This window comes from Prionailurus bengalensis, chromosome D4 (genome assembly GCF_016509475.1).
Source record: "Prionailurus bengalensis isolate Pbe53 chromosome D4, Fcat_Pben_1.1_paternal_pri, whole genome shotgun sequence".
Lineage (NCBI taxonomy): Eukaryota > Metazoa > Chordata > Mammalia > Carnivora > Felidae > Prionailurus > Prionailurus bengalensis.
This window is the reverse complement of record NC_057359.1, coordinates 74,574,321-74,599,993: the sequence shown is the minus strand read 5'-3', so window position 1 is coordinate 74,599,993 and position 25,673 is coordinate 74,574,321. Positions and strand designations below refer to the sequence as shown.

The 25,673-nt window shown below is 54.7% G+C and overlaps 1 protein-coding gene across 4 annotated transcripts in view; it reads left to right on the top strand.

Annotated features, from left to right (window-relative positions):
• The window catches only part of WHRN (whirlin), a 96,140-nt gene that overhangs the window by 64,762 nt on the left and 5,705 nt on the right, over positions 1–25,673 (top strand). For 2 of the 4 annotated variants that reach the window (XM_043566297.1, XM_043566296.1), the window contains exons 4-9: positions 9,881–10,083; positions 11,164–11,200; positions 12,409–12,621; positions 13,398–13,607; positions 16,150–16,182; positions 25,539–25,610. In XM_043566297.1, coding sequence (XP_043422232.1) covers positions 9,881–10,083; positions 11,164–11,200; positions 12,409–12,621; positions 13,398–13,607; positions 16,150–16,182; positions 25,539–25,610 — 768 coding nt within the window. The remainder of the gene's footprint in view (positions 1–9,880; positions 10,084–11,163; positions 11,201–12,408; positions 12,622–13,397; positions 13,608–16,149; positions 16,183–25,538; positions 25,611–25,673) is intronic. The other 2 variants (XM_043566299.1, XM_043566298.1) reach the window with 1 other exon arrangement.

The following is a 25,673-nucleotide window of genomic DNA, read 5'->3' as shown; positions in this document are numbered from 1 at the left end:
CTGGTTACTGCTTCTGTGTGTAAGGGTGTGGGTTTGAACTTGAGAACTCGGATTCTTGAAGGCCCATAGCAACGCGAAGCAGGTGATAGGGCTGGGTCCTGGGAGGCCCTGGGCCCGTGACGTCTCTTCTCTACTCCCCGCCCCATGTTCTGCCTCCCAAAATGAGGGACTGAATAAGTGTGTGCCGTTTTCCAGGGTGTAATTCCAGCTGAAACAAAGTTGTGATTTGTGTTCTTACCTCTTTGCCTTCCATTTGATTGAAAAAAAGCGGGGGTGGCGGATATTCTTTCCCTGCCGCGGCATACAGAGCTGGACTGCAAGCTCCCAGCTCCCTACATGCCCTGGCCTTGTCAAACTAAACCTTTATATAAACGGAAAATGTCACCTACCTGTCTGCAGACACCAGAAGGGGCAGGGGACTGCTTGCTTGTGTGTATGCTTGTTCATCGTTCATTGAACTGTTTATTCACTGGCTTGCTGAGTCTGTCAGGCATCTATTTGTTGGGTGCCTCTCACAATGCCATGCAAGGCACACTGGCCCTGAACTCAGTGCTTACAGCTCAGCATGATCTCACCCGTGGTGAGTGCTGTAGGGCATGCTGCCTGGTGCTCTGCCTGGTGTACCTGCCTTGGGGGGGGGGGGTGGTCAGAGAAGGCTCTTGACTGACACCTGAAGGTTGACTAGGAGTCATCTAAGTAAGGAATGGGGTCGGGGGAAACTTTGGGCAGAGAAACAGCATGTGCAAAGGCCCTGGGGTGGCCAGAGGCTCCATCTGTTCATAGAACTGAGACATAACAAGTGTGGGTGGATTGGAAAATGCCTGGGGGAGAGAAGCGTGAGATGGATTAGCAAAGTAAGACCCCCCTCTCAGGGTAGGTAAGGGAGCTTAGTAGTCAGTGGGATGTTTTAAGGAAAGTATGACAAGACCAGATTTGCAGTTTAAATTGATCCCCTTTGCTACATAAAGAGGTATATTAGTTAGGGTTTTCCAAAGAAACGGAACCAATAGGAGACAGAGAGATAGAAAGACAGATTAAGAGAAGTAAATTGAGATGAAATTTATTACAGGAGTTAACCCATGTGATTATGGAGACAGGGAAGTCCTACCATCTGCCATCTGCAATCTGGAGACCCAGGAAAGCTGGTGGTATAATTCGGTCCAAGTCCAAAGGCCTGGACAAGGGGAGCCGATTATGTAAGTCCGAGTGTGAAGGCCCAAAAATCGGGGACTGGTGATACAAACCTTGGTCTGAGTCCTCAGGTCTGAGAATCAGCCGCACTGCCTTCGAGGGGCAGGAGAAGCCGGGTGTCTCAGCTCAAGCAGGGCGGGTAGATTCACCCTTCCTCTGCCTTCTTGTTCCCCTCCACATTGGTCTCTGCCATGCACCTTGCTGAGGGCAGACTTCATTACTCAGTCTGTCACTTCAGGTGCTCATCTCTTCCTGAAACCCTCACAGCCACACCCAGAGATGATGACTTCCCGGCTCTGTGGGCATCTGTTAGCCCAGTCAGGCTGACACATAAAATTACCCATCAGAGGAGCGTGTGGGAGAGGATGTTGAGTGTGGAAGCAGGGAGGCGGGTTCGGAGCCATGACAGTGGTCCAGGCGGGGGTCCCTGTTGGCCAGAACCTGGGTGCCTTAGTGGAGACGGACGGGAGTGAATGGATTAGAGACTGTTTCGGAGGGGAAGGGGACAGCTTTTTGGAGGTTTGGGGATTGAGCACCGGGATGGGAGCCGTGCGGAAATGAAGCTGGTGTGACTAGGGGAATGCATTTTTAATTTTATGTAAATTTAATCCATTTAATTTTAAATAAGTGCCTACTATATTAGACGGTACCGATGGAGAATATTGCCATTATTGCAGAAAGTTCTTTTGGACAGTGCTGGTCGCAAGTGCCTTTAAGTCAACCTGATGTTAAATGGGCAAATACAAGTCGGGCTCAGAATAGCAGCTGGTCTAGGTTCAGATCGTGCTGTACAACTTGCTTGCTGGGTGTCCTTGGACAAGTGACTTCACCTCTCTGAGCCTCACCACCCTCCTCTATAAAACAGGATATTCCATTCCGTGCCTGGGGCGGTGCTGCGTAAGCTTAGAGCTCAGTTGTGGGTGGTGGGGTGGATACCTGTTACTCCCCCTGGGTTTGACCTTTGTAACTGCCCTGATAGGTTTACTTGGATGTCAGACTCTCCTCTGGAAGGACCTCCGGATTGGTTTCTCCACCCAGACTCTGACTTTGATGCGGAGTACAGCCTTGGGGAAGTGCTTTATCCTTTCGGGTTTCAGCTTTTCCATTGGCGGTGTGGGCATTGGAGCAGACCGTCCTTGAGGGCTGCCCAGGTCCCTAATAATTTTTTTTTTTCAACGTTTATTTATTTTTGGGACAGAGAGAGACAGAGCATGAACAGGGGAGGGGCAGAGAGAGAGGGAGACACAGAATCGGAAACAGGCTCCAGGCTCTGAGCCATCAGCCCAGAGCCTGACGCGGGGCTCGAACTCACAGACCGCGAGCTTGTGACCTGGCTGAAGTCGGACGCTTAACCGACTGCGCCACCCAGGCGCCCCCCAGGTCCCTAATAGAATAAGCAAGCACCCACAACAACTGAGCTACGGTCGGAAGAAGGAACCGGAAGGAGGAGGGACCTTCCAGAAGTCAGCATGCAACGGCTTTGCTGGTTCCATCCGTGGTATTTCTGGCTGGGTCCTGCCTCGTGAGAGCACTAAACCAGAGGCTTGTGTGACACGCTCGCCCGGGCCCAGCCCGTGCCCCCAGCTTGCTCCAGGAGCTTTCTGAGCATTTACCTTGACCTTTTTCTTTCTTTCTTTCCTTCTTTCTTTCTTTCTTTCTTTCTTTCTTTCTTTCTTTCTTTCTTTCTTTCTTTTAATTTGGACAAGGTTTACTGACTTCTGAACTGTTGGGAAAAACTAATTTTGTCTCATTAAAACTGCATTGCTCACTTGTACCAAAAAATACCCCTACAAAAATCTGTTAAAGTTTCATGCCTGGCACAGAAGACTATTAAAGACTTATAATTGCAGGGGCGCCTGGGTGGCGCAGTCGGTTAAGCGTCCGACTTCAGCCAGGTCACAAGCTCGCGGTCCGTGAGTTCGAGCCCCGCGTCAGGCTCTGGGCTGATGGCTCAGAGCCTGGAGCCTGTTTCCGATTCTGTGTCTCCCTCTCTCTCTGCCCCTCCCCCGTTCATGCTCTGTCTCTCTCTGTCCCAAAAATAAATAAACGTTGAAAAAAAATTAAAAAAAAAAAAAAGTAAAGACTTATAATTGCAATAAAATCCTTTAGTGGGATTTGAGTCTTCCTTGTGGTAATGCTACAGTCAGCAGGGTCCCCACTGGAAGCTGCAAAAGCCATTTCAATAAAGGCTTCGGGAGGGAGGCAAAGATCACCCTAAAACTGCTTCCGTCAGGGTCCTTGCCCGGCAGCTGGCAACGGGGCATGTGTGCTGGGGGGACGGACTCCCAGATCCAGTTGTTAGCAGGTGTCTGTCCTGACTCCCCCTGCTGGGGGGCAGAGGGGGTGGAGCTCAGAACCTCTGCCATCCTGCCACCGGTTCTTCTGGCTCCTCTGTTTTCAGTCCCTTCACCAGGCAGGAATAGAGCACCTACTGTGTGCATGCCGAAAAGCCCATGCTTTGGGCTCAGGAGCTCAGCTCAGGGGTTGAGACGTGGAAGAAGAATTGAACACAGAGGGATGGTCTGGTTTTTCCTAAAGGAGTTGTGACTGGCTCGAGCAGGGGCTTTGTAGGCGGGCAGAGCAAAGGCTAAATCCCAGCCCCTGGTCATTCCGCTTCCTGGCCTCAGTCTCCTCATCTGTAAAATGGGGATAACACTGTGTGCCACGGAGATGTGCTCAAAATGTGTGATTCGAAGCTGAAGGCAGGGCCCAGGGAGGAGGCAGGTGAAAACAGAGAGTACGGTTTTAAGAGTCCCAGAGGTATTTGAGAGCCACTTCAGGGGTACACGCATGGTTTCTCAGAAACGCAGCTAGCATTTATTGAGCACTTACTGGATGCTAGCTGCTGTTTTGCCCGCTTTATATGTGTCCATTCAGCAAGTGTGCACTCAGCACCTACTATGTACCAGATGCTGTCTTAGGTGCTGGGGCTACAGTAAAGGCTGGATTAAGTAAATTTAACCCTGAAACCTATAAGGGTGGGCACTGATGCTATCCCCATTTTCCAGAGAAGGTGACTGAGGCACAGAGAGAGTGGGGAAATCACCCCAGGTCACACAAGCAGTAAGCGGCAGAGTCTGGGATTAGACCCAGAGGGCAGGCTCCTGTGTGTGTGCCCCTAACCACACGCCACAAGCCCTCCTGCTTGGTGAGAGGTGGCCTTGTTTGTGTTTTGAGGGAAGATGGGCTTAGAGCAGTAGACGGATTCCCCTTGGGTCTCTTAGGGACGAAGAGGGGACCACCACCTGCTCAGGTGGGTCACTCCCAAGCCTGCTGACCACTTTCTGCTCCTCCAGGGGCCTCCTCCTGAGTGTTTCTGTGCCTTCCTCAGACCCAGAGGGAGTGAACTCCCACTTCCTGGCGATGGGTCAAGTTCAGGGGAGACCAGTGTTCTGTCCTTGTGGAGTGTCCCAGATCTGAGCCTGTCACTTGATGGGCTGTGGACGACGGGAGGAGTCTTTCCTCTCCCTGAAAAGAAAGGGCATCCGTGGCCCGCCCCTTGCCCCTCCATCACTGGTGATAAACACGGTGGCCGTGGTGACAAATCAACTTAAGTCGCCTCTATCCGTTTGTCCTTCCATGCCCTCCCCGTCGGCATCCTGTTTGCAGACTGGACAGTATTAGACACTCGGTCACACTGCATGGGTCTCTCCTTCTCCAGGGGTCGTGTCCCGCTGAGCTCTGGGTGGTGTGGGTGTTTTTGTGGTCAGTTAGCCTCAGAGTCTGGCCTTTGCCTTTGCCTCACTCTGTGGCCCTAGCCACGTCCCCGTGTGGTCTGGGCCTCAGTCTCCCCATCTAGGAGACCCTTTGGAAGGCCCTGGCAGTCATAGTGTCTTTGCCTCTCTACTTGTTGCCTCGTTTACCCGCGTTGTCTAACTCAGGGCTGGCCTCAGCGGGTAAGAGAAAGTAACAGTGCAATGAATAAACACACGGAACTCTTAGTTTCGGGAGGAAAGAACCCAATCAAGGTCTTTAAACATGCCACCTCCCACTTCACGTCGTGCAACCCAAGGGGAAGGGGCAGCGAATGGGCACGAGACTGGGACAGTGGGGAGGATGGGTTTCTCCCCTCCCGTCGCCATTTACCGAGCCAAGACTTGCCGAGAAAAAGGTGGCAGTGGTGCAAAGAAGCTGCAAAAAGCTGGGCTCAAATGCTGGCTCTTTTTTCCCATCCTGTGTGACCAGGGACCCTGAGCAAGCGGCTTAACATCTCTGAACTCGTCCCCTGCGTTTGGAAGGGAAGCGAATGAAAGGCGATCAAAGCCCACCACACCCTGCTGGTCCGGTTGGATTCTTATGGCCTCCTGGGCCTTGCTGGTAGTTTTGAGCCCATTTCACAGAAGGAACACTGAGACTCCGTGCACTCAAGAGCAGTGTAGGGCCACACTGTGCCTGTTTCACCATCAGCAGGCTTCAGAACCGGGGCCCTCTTCCTGCTGCACCGTGGGGACGGGACTCTACACCCCGGCGGCCCCATGTGGCTCTGAGCAGCCAGGGAGATGCTGCATTTGTTCGAAGTGGCTTGTGGACTCTCAGTGACGGTGGGCATGCAGATCCCTGTGCTGACAGGGCTGTCGGACCTGGGAAGCTTTCCAGCAAGTAGAGGATGTGAGAAGCGGGCACAGAGACACAGGACTATCTCAGACCAACTCAGATGCCGTGGGCGGCTGCGTGGGCCCCCGAAGCCAGCCCTGTCTAGAACTTCGGTTTTGAAACAGACCCTGGGAGAAGAAGAAAGACCGGAGAAGATTGGAAGGAGATGGAAAAGGTGGGCTCACGTACCCCCATCCCATGGGGGGTTTTCCCAGTGTGACTCCTGTTTCATACCTATTCCCCAAATGGGTCACACACGAGCCCCACGCTGCCTCCCACAAATCTGGTAGAGACATATTTATTTAACAGGCATGAAGGAAAAATAGGACTAGCACGGCAACCTTGTGGTTTCATGGATGTTAATCTTAGGGCGGGGCTGGAGGAAGTAGTGTGGGGGTAATTCACAGGGCTGAGTAAATGACAGGTGCCAGGCTCAGGGCCGGGGAGAATAACTGGAGTTTGGAAGCCACCGTGCTAAATCAGCGACCCCCCCGTGGTTACGGATACTGCACCCCAGAGTTGTCAGATGAGCGAATCAAAATATAGGATGCCCGCGGCGCCTGGGTGGCTCAGTCGGTTAAGCGTCTGACTCTAGCTCGGGTCATGATCTGACGGCTCGTGAATTCCAGCCCCGTGTCGGGCTCGGTGCTGACAGCTCAGAGCCTGGAGCCTGCTTTCGATTATGTGTCTCCCTCTCTCTCTGCTCCTCCCCTGCTTGCCCTCTGTCCTCTCTCTCTCAAAAATAAATAAACATTTAAAAATTTGTATATATATATGTGTGTGTGTATATATATATACGTATATATATATATATGTGTGTGTATATATATATATATACGTATATATATAGAATTCCTGTTGAAATTTGTTTCAGATACACCATGAGTACTTATTTTTTTAAAAACATTTATTTATTGTGAGAGACCGAGCGAGACAGAGCATGAGCAGGGGAGGGGCAGAGAGAGAGGGAGACACAGAATCCCAAGCAGGCTTCAGGCTCTGAGCTGTCAGCACAGAGCCCGACGTGGGACTCGAACCCATGAACTGTGAGATCATGACCCGAGCCAAAGTCAGACACTTAACCGACTGAGCCACCCAGGTGCCCCATGGCGAGTACTTAGTGTATATACGTCCCATGCAGAGTTTGAGATATTCCCCACCAAGCCTCTCTGGAGGGCTGGGTAGACTCCATGGAATTGAGTTGTCCTTCCCCCAGCTCCCCCTCCCCAGGACCTGCAGGGAGAGGCTTTTGCACAAAAGGATGCCCTGACATATCTGGTCTCTCAGATGCTAGTTCCTTTAATTAAACTGCTGGGATGGAAATAAAGTGTGTGAGGAAGATTAAAATTGATTCCTTTAGCTTAACAAAAGCCAAAGCTCTTGAGAGAGATACTTAAGGAGCCAGAACCCTTGAGCAGAGGGAGAGTACAGGCTGGGCTGCAGCCCAGAGCTGGAGGGGCAGGTGGGTTGGCCGAGCGGGCCTGTGCAGAGGGCCGAGGTGGAGGCACTAACACACGGCGGGCCGTGTCACAAGGTGGGGGCAGGGGGCTGGAGGGTGCTAGAAGCGCCTTCCATCCTCAGCAAGGCCCAAGTGCCCGCAGAAGTTCTTCTGCAAGCCAAAGGCCAGGATGGGGCTGTGGAGGTCAGGGCAGGAAGTGGCAAAATCTGTACCTTGGTGCATAAGCACTTATTGAGCGCTTGCTGTATGCCAAGCCCAGAACCAGGTGTTGGGTCTCATCTCAGGCTCTTCCCAAGGAGACCAGCTGGGGCCGCCTAAGTTCTCAGGAGCCTGGGTTCACACCAAGGGAGCCCAAAGATGCGGAAAGAGACCGAGAATTGGAGGTATCTCTGGGGACACTGGGAAACGACGCTGATGCTGTAGGCATGCAGAGGAGGACAGTCCTGGGGTAGCACCCCATTTTTACGCCCAAGGAAACCAAGGCACAGAAGCTTTTGGGGGATTTGCTTGAGCTCACAGGGCATGGAAGTAGCAGAGTCAGGATTTGAACCCGGGTCTGATGTCTTTGAAACCCTTAACCCTTAGTGCTCTTCTACCTCCTGGATCGTGGGGGGTCATTGAGGTTTTGGAGCAGAGAAGGATGTCATGCGAGCAAAAAGTCGAGGGCAAGTTAACCTGGCACCAGGGCTGAGGCCAGTTTAGAAGTTAATGCGTGGAGGAGGGGTGCTGGCTCAGGAACCTAGGTGTGAGGAGAAGGAGACCCAGGTTGGGGGGCCCCCAGGCATGGGGGGAGGTGAAGATTGGGTGACACCTGCTGAAGGGTTACCAGGGGGAATAAAGGCAGAGTTGACGATGGGGCGGGTTTTCAGACCTGGGTGCTGCAGGCAGGTCTGGGGAGTGACAGCAGGATGGTGGCTTTGGACGCGTGTCCCCGGGCAGAGCTCCTGACGGCAGCTGAGTAGGAGAAGGCTCTAGGGCCTTGGGGCCGTGTCAGCGTTGGTCTGCCTGCCTCCTTTCCACTAGCTCTGTGATCGCCAACTATTTACTTAACCTCTCTGAGCCCCCGTTTTCTCTCCGGTGGCGTGAAGAGCAGTGATACCTCCTTTGCAGGATGTTGAGGATATTAAATAAGGAAAAAATGTACAAAGGGACGAACAGGGTACTCGATGCACAGTCAGCATCTGGTGAATAGTGGCTTGAACCTGGGGCTCCAGGCTGGTGTCCTCTTCTGGGCGCCGCAGAGATGGTCCTGGTGCTGGGAATGGGTGTCTGACTTTTCATTCATTGGATGAATTTTTGTCAAAATCTCACTGTGCGCCGGGCCCCGGGGACCGTGTGGAGAGGCTGATGGGAGAACCCAATTACAGCCCCGAACTGAGCCCGCTCTCGAGTTGGAGCAGCAGGAGAGCAGGGGCGGGGCTGTCTTGCTCAGCACGGTGTCCCCGCACAGAGCCTGGCGCCTGGTAGGTGCGAGGTATATGTGGAAGGGGCTCGTGGGGGCAAAGGGGCGGGGGGCCTTCTCAGAGCACGTCCGCGCTGGTGCAGAGGGGAGACGCCAAGACTGCATTTGCCTCCGCTTTCTGTACTGGAAACTCCCCACCTGCAGGCGAGGTGTTGAAGGAAGGACAAGAAACTGGAGACCTGGGTTCTGATCCTCAGCCTCGTCATTGCATCTTCTTTTCTCCTCCTTTTCTTCGAAATTCCCAAGTGGCTCGCCTTTTCCAAATTCTGCTTTGAAAAAAGCTGGGGAAACCCTCTCGGGTTGATCCTGTGCCATAAGCAGGCTGGGAAGCTGGAGAGAAGGAAAAGAAGGCAGGAATGATCTGCGTTAGGAGGATGCCCTTCAAGGCCCTGATGGGGAGCAGCCCTGGGCGCCCCCTGCAGGAGAAGCAGGGAAGAGAAACACCCAACCTTCCGTGTGGACCATTCTGGGAGTCTATCGGATGCCCCACCTCACTCTAAGCCGTCTTCCCCTCCAGCCTCTTGTAATTCTGTCTTATTTTTATGGGGCAGCTACTTTTTTTCCTCTTATTTTTTTTTAAATCCTTTCACTAATGTGAAAAATGTGTTTTTGCATTACAAAATAAAACTGCCTACTTGTTGTAAGAATCCAAGCAACATGTTATTGCTTTAACGGGAGGCTACTTTTCTCACTGCTTTTTTCGTGAGTAAATGAAACTGTTGTTTGTATTTTAAGGAAATATGCTCATGCCTGAGGTAAACATCTCAACCCTGTAGAAGCGAGAAAGGAAGTAATGGAAATATGCCTTCACATCTGTCCCCGAGTCCTCCCCCCCTGTATCATCCCCCACCAAGCCTCTGGGATGGCTGTTTTCTTCTAGGTAAGGGGACCTCCAGGAATCTTGTAGGTCCACCTCTCTAAATCATTGCTAGGTCGAGGGGAGGTAGCCCTTTCTAGTGACAGGAGCATGGGCTCAAGATCAGGATTGGAAAGTTGACTCTGCCATTGACTTGCTGTGTGACCCTCAGGCATCCTCATAACCTCTCTGGGCCTCCGTGACTTCCTCATCGGGCTGGCCAGGTGGAGAACCGGGATCAGGGCTCTGAAGCCCCTGGCATGAGTCGGTGTCCTACAAGCAGCCCAGGCATTACTCTGTTGTTTGGTGGTCTTGGCAGGTTGGGGACCAGATTCTGGAGGTCAACGGGCGGAGCTTTCTCAACGTCCTGCATGACGAGGCGGTCAGGCTGCTCAAGTCATCCCAGCACCTGATCCTGACGGTGAAGGACGTCGGGAGGCTGCCCCATGCCCGCACCACTGTGGATGAGACCAAGTGGATTGCCAGTTCCCGGATTGGGGACACCACCACGAACTCAGCAGGGTCTGGCAACACTGCTCACTCTGAGCCCCGGGACCGAAAGCCAGTGATGCCCCCTCCCATCCCTTCAGCACATCCCGATCCCTAAAGATTCTCAGAGCCTGGGGTCCCATCCCAGGGTCCTTTGCATTTGTAAGGCGTGACCTTGGGCACATCCCTTCTCCTCTCCTGGCCCGTTTCCCATGGAAAGCTGAACTGCATAAGCCAACTCTCTTATCCTGTATTTCCCTGGGGCAAATCACTTAACTTAATCCTGGGCCCTTAGATGCTTTGTCTGAAAAGTGGGGAGCATAACCCCTGCCCCCATCCAGCTCTGGGAATGAGGAACCCTGTGAGTCACCCGAGGAAAAGGGTCGTGGGAGTCATAAAGTGACCACAGTTGCCGATGGCTGTGTACTTGCTGATAGCCTCACGTGTCAGCTTTGGGTTTCTAATCAGAAGTCTCAGACTGGTTGGTGGCCTCCTGGGCCAGATGCACCCAGAGCATCTCCTTCCCTTTCTTCCCTCCTTCTCTCCTGTCTCCTTTCCTTTTCACCAGCACGGTATCATAATTTTTTTTTATTTAGCTGCCAACATTTAAAAAGGCATCCGGTTTCCCATCAAAAAACAAAAACAAAAACCCTGACTTCTGGCTGCTGCTTTAAAATCAGGAATTCTAGCGGCTTGAGCACATGTTTCTTCATGAAATTGGGCTGGAGCTGAGCTACACCTGCGAGTTGCATCTCTGGGTCTCCAGTTGGCCCCTGTCCTCACCCACCCTCCCTAGGGTTGGCCTTGACCCCGAGGCCACAGGTCTTTTGCTGTTTATTGTCTCCTGTCCTTGTGTTACCTTCCTGGTCCTGAAGGGCTGCTGAGCCAGCAGTTCACCTTGTGTGGTTTTAGAAATGCTGCCCCCATGCTTGATGAGGGGGCTGGAAGCCGCTCATCTGCCCAGGGGTTCCTATGCCCTTGAGTAGCCCCAGCGAGTGGAGGCCATGGTTCTCTCAACACTTTTGCTCACCCCGCTCCAGATTGGCCTTTCCCTTGCTGGTGCCTGTTAGAACTGCTCGGCCATTCAGCTGAACACGTTTGTCTTTCTCGTAGGTTTCCTGGGGATCTTACAACGGAAGGGACAAACAAGGTAGGGAGCTCTCCGTCATTGGTTATCTGTAGCTTCTTCATACACCCCCGTGTAGGGGGCTCTGGGCCTGGCAGGTGCATGGAGCCACTCACGTGCATGATCTCATTTCATTTGAGCAGCCCGCCGACTGTCCGTTCGTCCGTCCTCCCTTACATTCCTCACACATCTGTGAGCACCACCAGGTTCCAGGTACCAGGGCTAATGGCACTGAACAGGTCAATTCCTGCCCTCATGGAGGAGGGTATACCTAGTGAAGGAGACTCCCACACGTAAAAAAAATCCTGCACACGTGTCTAATCACAGAAGACGTTCAGTGCCATCAGGCAAGGTGCTGGGGAGTGTGGGAGAGACTAACAGATGGGACACCTGATTTAGGTGGTGAGAGGCAGAGGGGCAAGTGAGGACTCTGTGAATCGGTGACACGATACCCGGGCTGTGAACTGAATGTTACATAGGAGTAGCCAGAACAAAGTCCGGTCCAGGAGCACGAGGGGACAGCACGTGCCAGAGCCCCGCTGTGCCAAAAAGGTGGCTTGTTGGAGGCAAGGAGAGTGTGAGGGGGTGTGGCGAGCGAACAGGAGCGGGGAACAGAGTGACGGCAGGCAGGGTCCCCAGATCACATGGGGCTCTGTGGGCCCGTAAGAGGTTTGGCATCTAACCACGGAAAGGCTTAAGCAGGGGAGCAAGACGACATGATTCCTATTATTACAAGATCATTTCAGCAGCTCTGCATAGGTGATGGGGGAGGCAGAGGAGAGGAGCGGGGACACCCTCCCCCCCATGGCATCTTAGTCACACCTCCCAGTGACGCCTGAGGCAGTGGCGAGGAGGGGGTGAAGAGTGTGTGCAGATCTGCACCATATTTTGGAAGTACGGTTACTGTTATCCCCAGTTTACCAAGGGAGATACTGAAACCTGGAGAATAAATTGGGAGCCATAATAAAATTGCTCGACTCTGATTGGTTTCAGGATCTGATGAGATAACGTATGTCAAAGTGTGGGGTAAGGCGTGAATGCCGTTTGCACCTGCGCACGGCCTCGTGGTCTGAGAACGGACCTGTAACTAACGTCTCCTGCAGGTGCACCGGGTAGGCCGAGGCCACAGAGGGACCCACCTCATCCCTCTGCACTGTGGTCACTGGCGTGGCCTGGCCACTTGGCCCCAGACCAGTTCAGAATTCCCAGACCCCTGTCTTCCTGTCTTTCAGCTGGGATTTTACAAGGGCCCGGCTGGCTCCCAGGTGACCCTGAGCAGCCTGGGCAACCAGACGCGCCTGCTGCTGGAGGAGCAGGCGCGGCACCTGCTGAATGAGCAGGAGCGAGCCACCATGGCCTACTACCTGGAGGAGTACCGTGGCGGCAGTGTCTCCGTGGAAGCCCTGGTCATGGCCCTGTTCGAGCTGCTCAACACGCACGCCAAGGTGACCCGAGCCCCTCCAGGGGCAAGGCAAAAGTCCTCCAGGGCTCGGCATCCTCCCTGCCTCCCTCCGTCCCCCACCCCTCTCCTGAGAACCCACAAAGAGTCGGGCTGAAACAGCCCTGGGCAGAGACTGGTGACCGAGGCAGCCAGGAAAGCCAGCCCATAGACTCCTGGGGACATAGTTAGTTAAAGTCCCCGGTGATGGGGCCCCCAGTGAAATAGCTGTCAATGCTGAGCATACATTTAGAGTCATCTGGATTGCTCTTCAAAAGCACTGCCCAGGCCCCACCCCCCGGGCTGGTTAACTCCATATATCCGTGGATGGGAGTTTGCCACAACTCCCGGGCGATTGTGCCGTGCTGCCAGCTTTGAGAACCCTGCTCTGCTCTTGAGGAAGTCTGGGGTCCAGAAACTGCACAAAGGAAGAAGTGATTAAATCCACTGGGAGCAGTTGCATGTGGGAAGGCTTAAGGGAAGGGCATTCTGGGTGGGAGGGACAGCCAGGGGCTGCCCGGTGTGTTCAGGGAGCTGCAGTCACGTGTGCTTGCTGATGAGATGTCAGCGAGGACAGGGTGAGAGGGAAGCAGGAGTCAGATGATGCTGGCCCGGCATTCAGGGTATCGTGCTTGGACTTCTTCTAGGACAGTGGGGAGCCACAGGGGGTTAAGGAGGGAGGCCAGTGGTCAAGTTGGCACGCAGGTCATTGGGGGTAGCAGGGGACAGGTCCCATCTGCTGGCGAAACCCGGGCTGAGTGCCCTGTTTGTCCCCATGCCCAGTTCTCGCTCCTGTCCGAGGTGAGAGGCACCATCTCCCCCCAAGACCTGGACCGCTTCGACCACCTGGTGCTGAGGCGGGAGATCGAGTCCATGAAGGCACGGCAGCCCCCGGGCCCTGGGGCCGGGGACACCTACTCCACGGTCTCCTACAGTGACACGGGCTCATCCACAGGCAGCCACGGCACCTCCACCACTGTCAGCTCGGCCAGGGTGAGCTTCCCCGGCCCTGGCCCTGGCCCTGGCTCGAGGGCCAGCAAGGGTGGGGCGCCAAGATACTGGCTTTTGCAGTAAGACCGACGTAGGTGTGAATCTCAGCACCACCCCTTAGCAGCTCTGTGCCTTGCCTTTCTGAGCCTCAGTTTCTTCCCTGGGAAAAAACCCCATCATCGCTGAGTGCCTGATGCGTGCCAGGCACGGCTGTGGGAGACAGCGAGTGAAGGAGGCAGATGTGGCCCTGCCTCTTGGGCTCGCGGTCTGGGGGTGGGGTGAGGGGGGGTGGGGAGGGTGCGCTCAGAGAGAAAGGAGAAAAAGACAAATAGAGAAATGAGACAAATAGAGAAAATAGTGACAGTCGTGGGAGGGTCCCACAAGAAACCGTGGCAGTGCATTCATGGTGGTCACGGTGATGGCATCTTCCCCGAGATACACCTTCTTGTCTTTGGAACCCACCCCGACTTTCACCCAGACTTGCCAGCCCTCCAGAAAAGCATCTGGTCCATCCTGGGTTCTGCCGCCAGGATGCTTAGAGGCAAATTAATCCCAGGAGGCCTTTGCAAGAAGGGGCAGAGAAAATGCCTTGCTGCTTGGTATGGGAACCAGGTGTCACCGTCTTTCTGGTAGGAAGAGCGGGGCTGGAGGTCAGGAGAGTTGGAGTGGCTCATGCTCTCCTTTCCTGTCTCTGGATCATTCCTCACCACTCTCCTGTGGAAGGGGCAGGGGAAAGCATGTTTCTCAAGCACTGCTGCTCCCAGATGCAGAATTGGGAGCTCTTACAGGTGGAATCTCAATCGACTCAGGACAGACGCAGTTAGTTGTCCTGCTGGAGGAACAGGAGCTCCAGGGGTGCAGTGACGTCCAAGGTTGCATACCGGTGGTTAGGGGGCACGGATGAGCTTGCACCCACCAGGAAACGGCCCTGGGGCGGCACCCTTTGCTTTGCAGACTCCGTCTCCCAGCGTGGCTTGTTTTTTGTTTTGTTTTGTTTTTAGCTCTGAGGATCTGAGTTTCTGGAGCAACTTCTATTCCTCTGCTTCCTACCCCTACCATTCTGAGTCACCTTCTTCCCCAGGAGTCCTTGTCCCTTCCTGGGGTGACCAGGAAGCTGCCAGGCATTCCTCTAGGGCTCTGGATGTGGCTGCATTGGAAGCAATGTCACGGTCCAGGATGAGCAGATCACTTCGGGGACAGGGAAGAGGCTGTTCCCCTCCTGGGGCTGTGTGTTTGGTTCTGTGCACATGCTTTGATGTGACACCCAGGTGATGAGCAGGTTTTGGGTTGCAGGGACCTGGCCCGAGGGGCCATTTCCCTGTGGGTCCGACTCCACTGAGATTGGCCTTGGTAATGTCCATGTGGGGCTTCAGGAGCCATGAGCCAGTGCTCTAGAACCAGGGGATTGCAGCCTGTAATTCTGGGGGTGAGAGGTCCAGTGGGTGGGATGGGGCGTGTTCTAGCCTGGGAAGCAGGAGATTTAGGTTTAAGCCCTGGCTTCTCTGGGCCTCAGTTTCCCCACAGGTAGAATGGCCCAAGGTCCTTTGCCCAAGGCTCTGATGGCAGTCAGGGTAACTATTATGCCCAGCTGAGTGCTCTCCTGCAGTGGCCTTGCCCCAGCCCCGGGGTCTCCCCCATACCTGGGAAGTGCTGGCCCCCACCCGTCTTGGCTCCATGCTTTACCACTAAGTGCCTCAGTTTCCCCACTTGCACCGGGGCAGTGATGCTGCTGTGCCCAGCTTCTTGGGAAGATTAAATGATGAGTAATCTCCCTATTGGCACTAGCATCCCAGAACTGCCGTCCACACCCCTAGGGCAGGTGAAGCCTCTGCTCTTAACTGACTTCCCCCAACCTGGCTGGAGAAAACCACTTTGAGGATTTGTGTCTGCAGCCTTGCAGATACTTGGAGCCTTCTGGAAAGCACTGGGCTGAGACTTATCCAGTCTCAGGTGCTCTCACATGCACGGCCTGGGGCTCTATCCCTCAGACTCAGATCTTTGCTGCTGGCATAGGGCTTGGGCCCCTCTGAAATCCAGGTTTTCTCTGATCCAGTCTCCTGAACAAGGTCCTCCTTCAGGCTCTGCCATTCATTAACACGTGTGACCTTGGACAAGTCACTTCTCTTCTCTGAGCCTCAGTTTTTCCATCTGCCAAACGGGGGTGATGACCCAGCCCCACCTGCTGTCAAGTCCCAGGGTTGCCCCAAGGGGAATGGCCATCTTCTGACAGGGGTTCTCAAGGACAGGTGTCATTTCTGCAGAGCCCTGGTGTCCCCTGTTCCCTTCAAGGAAGCAGTTATGCTGAAAGAGTCCCAGTTATAGCAACAGAGCCTTTTCTTCATCCGTCTTTTATTCCTGCCCAAAGCATTTAAACGAAATAGAAAAGGGGTTTTAGAGAATCGTGTTTATTTTGCCTTTCTGTGTGTGTGTGTGTGTGTGAGCATGCATGCATGTTTGGCAGAAGGTTTACTGCTGTACCCACCCCATCCCTAATATTTATTTGATGTATTTTTCTTTTTGCCTTTTGCCCACCCTTCCTCCCCAGGAGCGGCTGCTGTGGCTAATAGACCTGATGGAGGTACCGTCCTTCCTGCCGGGCGGGGCTGTGGGAGTCCCTTAGCCAGGGCGGAGGTCCGGGGCTGTGGCCCTGCCTGCCACTCCCTTACGTCTGCACCCAGCCCCGGTGGGGAACTGGGGTTCTCCTTGATGCTCACGGTCTCTCCTGTTTGCCAGTTCATCAGGCTTCCTCGGGCTCTGGAGTGAGAATGCGCTCAGCTTAAACCCCAGCCCTGCCACCTCCTTGCTGTGTGACCTTGGAAAGTGATTTTACCTCTCTGAGCTCAGTTTTAGGATCTATAAAATGAGGATGATCATTTCTGTGCTGTGGGGCTGTTGACAGACCTCTTGGCCTTTTATATGTTATAAACTCTGTCTGGAATGTTCTCCTTCCCACTTCTCACGGCTGGGCTATCTCCTACGTGTGCATCAGCCCCCTACGCCCACATGCCCCCTCTTCCCAGAAGACTTCCCTGATTTTCTGACTTCCCTGTGCCTCCTCCAGCCCCCTGGGTTTCCTATTGTCATGACTCTTGTCTCATTATATTCTAATAATGTTTACAAGCCTGGCTGGCTACTCCCCTTGACCACAGCAGTGATGATATCTGGAGTCACCATTGAATCCCTAGTGCCCAGCCCAGAACCTGGCCCATATTAATAATTGGGGCCTTTTTAAAAAAATGTCTTATTTATTTATTTTTGAGAGAGACAGCACAAGCTCGGGAGGGGCAGAGAGATAAAGGGAGACACAGAACCCAAAGCAGGCTCCAGCCTCCGAGCTGTCAGCTCAGAGCCCCATGTGGGGCTCGAATCCACAAACCTTGAGATCATGACCTGAACCAAAGTGGGAGCCCTACCCGACTGAGCCACCCAGGCGCACTTGGGGCCTTTCTCAATGATAGTAGTAGTTGGTATTTTAGAGAGTTCTCCGTGGGACTGTGATAATGCTTTCCAGGTGTATCTTTTTGAGCTTCCCTGTTACTAGGACTGGCAGGTACCGCCGTGATCTCCATTGTAATGGGAAGAAAACAAATCCTAGAGAGAAGGGACTCGCTCCCGGTCGCTCAGTGAGGGCATGGTAGAGTCAGGATTCAGTATTAACCTGTTCGTCACCAAGTGCCAGACGCTGGTCTGCAACACCAGCACGTATGTGTCCGTTAGCTTTTACTGCGGTGATGCTGAGTGACCCACAACCCCCCGAATCTGGATGGACAGAAGCCGAAGGCATTTCTTTCTTGCGGCCCAGACCCCATGCCTCATGGAGCTCACCTGCTTTCCTGTCTGTTAAAATGCCTGTCACACGGCTCTAACCTCTCCCCGAGTTTGTCCTCCCTGGTAAACAGGGAGACGCTGCTGGGATGCAGGCCGGGACCATATCTTTCTCCTGTCTGGGTGCCCAGTGCCAGCCTGGCTCTGGGACAGAGCCGGGGCCCGGGGATTGTGGAGCAGAGACTGAAATGAATCCGCACTCCCTGGCCGCTCAGGATTATCTTCTAACACTCCAGCCTTAGAAACATCTCCCTCCCACATCATAGGAAAATGTCCTCTGATCTGGTGTTCAGACGGGCCGAGTGGCAGGCAGCTGGCTCTTGTGACCCAGATGCCCAGACAGTTGCCCTAGATGGAACCGGTTTCCATTTAGCCCCAGTTCTTCGGATCTCATGGTGCAGTTATCAATCCCAGGTTAAACGTGGCTCATTCCGCAGCCGTTTTCCCTCAAGCCAGACAAAATCGATCAAAGGAAATCAGATGCAGCCTTCTGCCATCGACAAATTGTGTTTATTTTCCATTTGTCTAATAGAGAGCCAGCCCTGGGAATTTTTCCTGCCTCCAGTGTCACTCCCCTCCCATACAGATGTCAGCCAGGGAAGCTGAGCAGAATAAAGGCCTGCGTGCCGTTTCTTGAAGCCGTTATCTGGTGCCAGCCAGCCCGTGGCAGAGGGGCTTGGGCACACAGGCTCTGGAATTCCACAGACGGGCTGGCTCTCCCAGGTAGAAACCGTGTCACCTTGGACAGGTGACTTAAGCTTTTGAAGCCTCAGTTTCCATATCTGTACGCTGGCTGATAAGACCAGCCACGTGTGCATCGTCGTGAAGAATCTGTGAGCTCGGGAGCAGACTTGGAGGTGTGGAGTACTTGGGAGCCCGTTCTGCTGATGCTCTAACGGCTGGGACAGGGCACCACAGAGGCCTTCAGGGGAACAGCGTTGTAGAGGCCCAGGCCAGCCCTGGACCTACAAAGCAGGTGCCGCTGGGGTCAGGGGTGGTGGACTTGCCCCAGGCTTAACCACAGCCCCTTTCTGCCTAGAATTGAGAGGTTTGCACGTCAGGCCTCTCATGTGCCTGGAAAGGGGCTTCCCTAGCCCACCAAAGGATGCTGTAGCAGGGGCCCTGCCTCTAAGGGCCTACTGCTCCTGTTCCCATGAGGTGAGGTGGGAAGAGGGTGCTGGGTGTGGCCATCAGCACTTTGCTCCCCTGTGGCCCCCACACTTTCCTCCTCATCCAGGGCGAAAGGAGGGTGGAGAAGCTCAGGCCTGTCTCAGGCCCTCTCAGCTACAGAGATGCCCTGATTGTCAAGGCAGCTGTCTCCAGAAACAGGGAGCAGACAGTCAGAGGACCTTCCTCCTCCTCCTGTGTTCTGCCCTTGGTCCAGCCTGGATGGGTTTAGAGAGTCCTCTGCTGGGCAAGTCGTCCCCCAGTGGGGAAGCTGGAAGGATCCCAACCCTTCACCCGTTCATCACCCACTCCTGCAGCAAGCATTCCCTGAGCACCTCCCACACGCCAGGCTCTGAGTGGCCCACTGGTCGCCGTGCGCAAAAGAGACAGCAGCACCTGCTGTCCCAAAGCTTAGCACGTCTAGTTGGGGAGGCAGCCTTGAATCAGATCACCTGCATAATCCTTGCTCTGACAAATGGGTCGAGGACTGGGGCCCTGACCAATCCAGGACGTGAGGGAAGAGATGTTTGAGCTGAGATCTGAAGTCACTGGCATCAGCCGGGCGATACACAAGGCAAGGCAGCTGAGGGGCCAGATTGGCACGTGCAAGGGCCCTGAGCTCGAGGCTTATGGACCCTGGAAGGAACCGTAGGTCAGTAGGGCGAAGAGGAGAGGGTGGGGGGTTAGCAGCAGGAGCCGCCAGGGACTTGGGCTTAATCCTGAAACCGTGAAACACCACTGAGGGTCTTCAGTAAGGAAGTGACATGATGTTGTTTGCACTTTCTCTTTTGTTAAAGACAGCATGTGTGAGTAGGGGAAAGGGACAGAGAGAGAGAGAGAGAGAGAGAGAGAGAGAGAGAGAGAGAGAGAGTCTTAAGCAGGCTCCACGCTCTGCACAGAACCCAACGTGGGACTTGATCCCACAACCCTGGGATCATGACCCGGGCGAAATCAAGACCCAGGTGCCCTTGTTTGCATCTTGTAAGATGCTTCCCATGTGTGTGGAGAGAGCTCAGGGGGGTGTGCAGATGGGGTGACCTGGCAGAGCTACTCCTGTGTCGTCAGGCAGGCTGGCTCTGTAGCCCCATGTCCCAGGAGGCCGCTCAGTGCCAGGTGGGGGCGGGGTGAGGCCAACTTGTCTGCTTGCGTCCAACAGCCCACTTCCTCCTGAGAGGCCTCGGCACGAGCCCCCTGCACCCTCAGAGCCATAAATTCCCCAGAGGCATTAGCGGGCATCGGGGCAGCTTTGCATCAGCGGGTGTCTGAAATAAGGAACGGACCTCGCGGCCAGCCCTTTGTGGTGCACTTGCCTCTGTATGGGCGCTTGGGGGGCGGGGGTCCTGGAAGCCGTTTCCAGCAAACAAGCAAGTCGACATAGGCCAGCCCTGCTCCTCCAGAGCCTGATTCTGCCGGGCTGTGTTGCCTCCGTTTATAAGGAAGGAGATGTGACATTTGGGTTGGAGGTTAATGCAGGTAGAGATGCGGTGCTTTCCCTCGGCTGGGTTCTTGGGTCACCACATCCCTCCTGGAGCCCTGCTTTCCAGCGCCTGTCTTAAGGGCTCTTCCAACACTGACCTGGAGATTCTGGGTCACACTCTCTGTCCGCTGAGTGAAGCCCTTGTCCTGAGGCCATGGGGAGGGAGATGCAGGACGACAGAAGGAAGCGCGGTCTGTCTGCGCCACACGGGCCCTCCCGGGCACTTCTGTGGTTTGATGCTCAAGCACAAAGGCAGGAGCGGACAGCTGGTGAAAGCGCCCAGAGCTGGCTGGGCACCGGGGCAGTTCCCACAGCCTCGGCCACAGCGGCGAGTGTGGGTTCCAGTGCCCTGTTTGGGGATCCTCTCTCTCCCAGTGCACCCCCCCTGCCCTCCCCATCAGCTTCCAGACTTCCAGCCCCATCCTGTGCTTGGAGAGCTCAGGAGCACAACGATCCTGTCTCTGCCAGCATGGCCGTCCCCCCAGGTTCCCGCTCCATGTTCCTTTCGGACCCCCCAGTCCCGTCCCCTTCACTCCAGGGAGGCTGGCCCTACCCAGCTCATGTCACTGTCAGGCCCCCTCCGACACCCCGACCTTCCTGGGCTGATGGCAGCCCCAGCTCTGGCTGGCACCGTGCCTTGCTTTTCTCTGTCCTTCCTTGCTCTCCCCTTCTCCCTCCTGCCTTCTTTCTCTTCCTTCTCCCTTACTCCCCTCTCTGCTTTTTCTTCCTCTGTCCCTCCCACCGGCCTCCTACGGAAATCTTGGCCCCCATAAGTGACCTTCCAGGAAGTTTTGTGACTCAGAGTCTCAGTTTCCCCATATCCAGAGGCCTCTGGTGCATTTAGGGGCAGAGTTGGGGGGAGCCCGTTGTCCTGACATCAGCGTAAAGAAGCAAGAAGAACAAAGAGCTGAAAGTAGCACCTTTACGTAAGAGCCCTCCTGTCCTAATGAAGGGATGTAGGGGAGGGATAGCAGGGAGTTGGGCAGGAGCAGGGGGAAGGGAGGGGAGAGCCTCGTTTTGCTGAGGCGATACCTGGGCCAGGAAGCAGTAGCGCTTCCAGAACCGTGAGTCCACCTGGCAGAGGTCAGCACAGGTGATTGCCTTGCACCGTCTCACTTTATTTTGGCCCCACAGTCCCCTCCAGTCAGACGCCTGGACTATACGGGCCCTCACCGTGTTCTTTCCTCTGAGAGGAAGCCAATTTTTCTGAGCTGCCACTGATTGGAGGAGGAAGGAGCCGGGGGAGCAACGACAGCAGGTCCTGAGGGCATCCTGGGTCCTATGGCAAGCAGTCTGAATAACAGAGTCAGACCTTGCAGATGGCTCAGCTTCCGCCTCGTGCTTGCTGTGTGACCTTGGGCAGGTGGCCTTCCCTCTCTGAACCTCAGTGACCTCAGCTGGAGACTCAGGACTGATTGAGCCCTGAGTCTAAACATTCAGCTGGTCTCTGGCCTCTGCGGGAGGAAGGGGGCCCCAAGCTGCTGGCAGGGTGGGGGTGGGGCCGGCGAGGCGGCCAGGACACAAGCCGGCTCCTGCGTGAGCGCTGACCTTGATCCTCCTCTCGAAGTCTGTTCCTCGAGCGTTTCTGCTGACGCATCCCCGGGGTTCTTAGCCTGCTGTCTGCAGCTATTTCAGATGCACAAGGAACATGGCTCGGGGACTCGGGGCTCCTGAGCGTCTGGATCTGGCAGATGGAGTCTGGCAGGGCCTGGCTCTGACCCGTCTGCTCTTTGCTCCACTAAAGGCCTTGCTCCCAGGGCTGGATGTTTGTCCCCACTCCACCCTCATCCTCCCGACTTGCCATGCTGCCTTCAGTATTGGCTCCGGGCTGCTGTTAACAGCAAGGAATGGGCTGAGGCCAGGGGCCAGTGATGGCTATCTGGCTTCGTTTCAGAGAGGGTCGCGCCCAGGGCCCTCTGGTTCCTGTGATATCAGGGCCCTACCCAATTCTGGGGAAGTGTTGCATGGGCTCTGGGGCCACCCCTACCTGGGTTAGAAACCTGATCTGCTGTAGCATGCCCGTGTGGTCTTGGACAGGTCACTTCCCTCCCTGAGCTTAAGTGTAAATGATGTGAGCCAGGGACAATCCCAGTGCCTGTCTCCCATGAGAATCCAATGAGATGATCCCATGAGAATCCAGTGAGATCGAGTAAGTAAAATGCTCAGCAGAGGGCCTGGCGCGTGGTCGTCCCCAGTTTGTGGATCGATCTCTGATACCCTTCTGAGAGATGGTCACACCCGCTCTGCAATGCATGGCAGAGGCATGCTTGTGTTGTCAGGGCTCGGGATGCCTCCTGTCTCCCTCCCAGTGGCCCAGGTACGACCGCCGGCCCCATCAGTGATCCTGAGCGAAACGTGTGGGCACCCACTGTGTGCATGGCCCTCTCCTGGGTGTTAGGAACACAGTGACCTGCTCATCATGTATCCCCATGAGCCAAAACTGCTTGTTGGCCAGATGAGTGCTCAAAACTCCAAAGATGCCAGAACAGGACAGAATCCCGTGCCTCTGGTCCTACCAAGGACTGTCATTTGAGCCCCCGGGCTGCCCGCAGGTTGAATCTGGAGACAGCTGGCAGTGGCTGCATTTGAGAATGGCAGAGGTCCCTCTTGCCTTTGCCATAGACACCTCCCAGGCCTCTGACCCCTCTCGGGGAAGTCGTCGCACACGACCAGCCCTGCCTCGCCACTCACCTTAACCCTGGGCAGTTGGTGGTGCCCAGCTGTACTATTTCTGGGGAGTGCCGGACTCATTCCGGTTTGGGAGGAGGGAGACTGCTGTGGCATTTCCACTCAAGTGTTCACATGGGCCCAGGCAGCGGTTAGGTTGCTGGGGTGGGTTTGCCAGGTCCCAGGCTTCTGATATAACAGTAGCCTGCCCTCCTATATTGTGCCAGGCCTTGTTCGGAGCATTTTTTAGTGCTAATGCATCAGCCCCATGAGAGCTGGACTGCTGTTAACCCATTCTGCAGATGAGGAAACCGGCACAGAGCACATCAGTGATTTGCCCTCCGTCACTTGGCTGTGAGTGGTAGAGCTGGATGTGACATCAGAGAAGCCACAAGTGGTGTCACTTAATCAGTGAGTGCCAGAGCAGCCCCATCACTGCCATCCCCCACTCTCTGCATCACTGAGGCTGCCAGTGGCATGCAGGGGACGGCGGTGGAGACGGGAGGCTGAAGTCTGCATGTGAGCCTCAGCTTTGTTGGTAAAACGGGGCAGGTGTCCCAGCCTGACATTGCCCCCAGAGGCATCACGGGACCAGATGAGGAGCCCTGGGTGTGAAAGGCTCCAAGCCGGGAGAGCCAAGTGTCTTACTGGTGGGTTCCCGTGACTGGTCTCCGTGATGACGTGCCCTTTGCCTGCCCAGGATGTTCAAGGCTCCAGGAGCATCATTCGAGATGGGGATCAGTGCGGAGTGACCTGAGAGCCTGGGCCCCAGGGAGTGTGGCATCCGTGAGCCCCTTCCATCCCAACCCGCTGCCTTCACCATTACTGTTCCCTGCGATGATGGAGAGTCGTTGCCCTGCTTAATTCTCTGCCTGCTGGGGCCTCCTCCATGACAGCCAGAGTGATCGATTCATTCATTCATTCGCCCATCGATTCATTCATTTGCCTAGTAAATATTTGCCAAGCAGCAACTATCCTAAACACTGAGGATAGAGTAGGGACCAGGTAGTCTTACCGTTGAGGAGTTCTCATGCTAATGGGAGAGACAAACAATAAGGTGGTGATAAATCTTACACAGAAAAATGAAGTGCGGTCAGGGGTTAGAGGTGCTGTGGGGGATGGGGAGGGGTGCTGTTTCAGACAGGGCTGGTCCAGGAAGGCCTTGCTGAGGTCAGAGCTGAATGAAGTGACGGAGTGAGTCAGGAGTGCTGTGGGAGCAAGGGAGAGCAGTGAATGCAAAGGCCCTGAGGCAGGAACCATCCCTTCCTGTTGAAGTAGCAAAAAAGGGCCCACTCATTGTGCACAGTGATTGTAGACTTTGGAATTTTCTCCAGGGAAAACGGAAAGACCCTGGAGGGTTCTGAGCAATGTGTTATCTGACTTACATTTCCAGGTTTACATCCTGCTGCTGGGTGATGAATGGTGGTCAGCGTAAAGCAGAAAAGTAAAGCAGAAAAATAAAGCAGGGCAGGGGATGGGGGGGGGGGGTTGTGATTTTAGGTGGGGTTGTGAAGATAGCCGCCTTCGAGGAGGTGATAATTTGGGGAAGATCTTGAAGGAGGTAAGAAGAAGGCATGCCTTGTGGATAGCTGAGGGGAAGCATGTTCCAGGCAGAGGGAACAGCCAGTGTGAAGGCCCTGACATGCCCGCATTGTTCTAGTGTGGCTGGAGAGGAAGTGAGCAAAGGGAACCTTCAAAGAAGACAAACTTGACCACATCTCCATGGCAACCCGCTGCCCTCAGCCTCAAGTCCCAGCAGCTCCATGCTTGAGTCACGTGGAACTGCTCGAAAATTCTCAAAGCTCCTCCCTGCTTTATGCACGCCCTTCCCTCTGAAACACCATCATTCCCTCCTTTGCCCAGCTCAAGACCCACAAGACTCAGCTTTAAGCCATGCTCCCTACTCCAGGAAGCCTTCCTTGATAACCCCACCCCAGCCGCTTCTATGCCTGTATCTCCTAGCTCTGTGCACAGTCTCCTCCTTGCTTGTCTGTGTCCATCCCACTGGCTCCAGGCTACAGAAGGCAGGGGTGGGGTCTCGCCTCCTCTGTGGCCCCAGGCCCTCACCAGTGGAGCATTGAGACTGCTCAGTGTTGAGGGCCACACTTGAGACATGAGCCAGCTGCTGGTTGTGGAGGCTCTGTTGCCATCCTGGGTTCTGTGGGGTGGAGGAATGGCTCCCCCGAGGCCTCAGGAGCTACTTTTGACAGGGGCACTGCTCAGCCTCCCAGGGACCACCTAGAGATGCCCTCAGCAGCTCAGCGCCACTTGACAGAGCTTGAGGCTTCTTCCGGGGAGTTAGCAAAGGAAGCAGAAAATGGGCGTTTTTGCAAAATAAGGTCTATATAAACTTTAACCGCCTGACTCACAATTTAAGCCACTAAATTAAAAGAGAGACTTGCCCACCCACCTCTCCTGTGCGTCCTGCCATTTTCACACCTTCCTGGGATTCTGTCCACGAGCACCTTCAGGCTTTGGAAGCTCTGAGCGTGAGGGCCCGGAGCCCGGGGCCCAGCTTTGGGAATTCCCGGGCCAGGCCAGAGCCACCCCACAGCATCTCCAGATAGTTCAGGGGAGGCCCGGAGAAGCTTCAAAGAAAAATTGATTTTAAGATGACCAGCAGGAAAACAGACATTAATTTTAATGTGTAAATTCTACAAGAGTGAGGCCTGTTGGGACACGCATAAACCACAGGAAGGTGTCCCGGGGCCCAGCACGGATTTTAGTATCTCGGAGGGCAAACTGCTTTTTTCCTCTCGGTTTATATTTGCTCACATTGCTCTCTTCTCCATTTCTAGAACACTCTGGACCTGGAGGAAACTGGCGAGGCTGTCCAGGGCAATATGAACACCCTCCCAGATGTTTCCCTGGTAAGACCCTCTCTGGTTCCCGCAGTGAGGTTTTGCCCTTCCTGGTCTGCCTGAGGCCCTGGG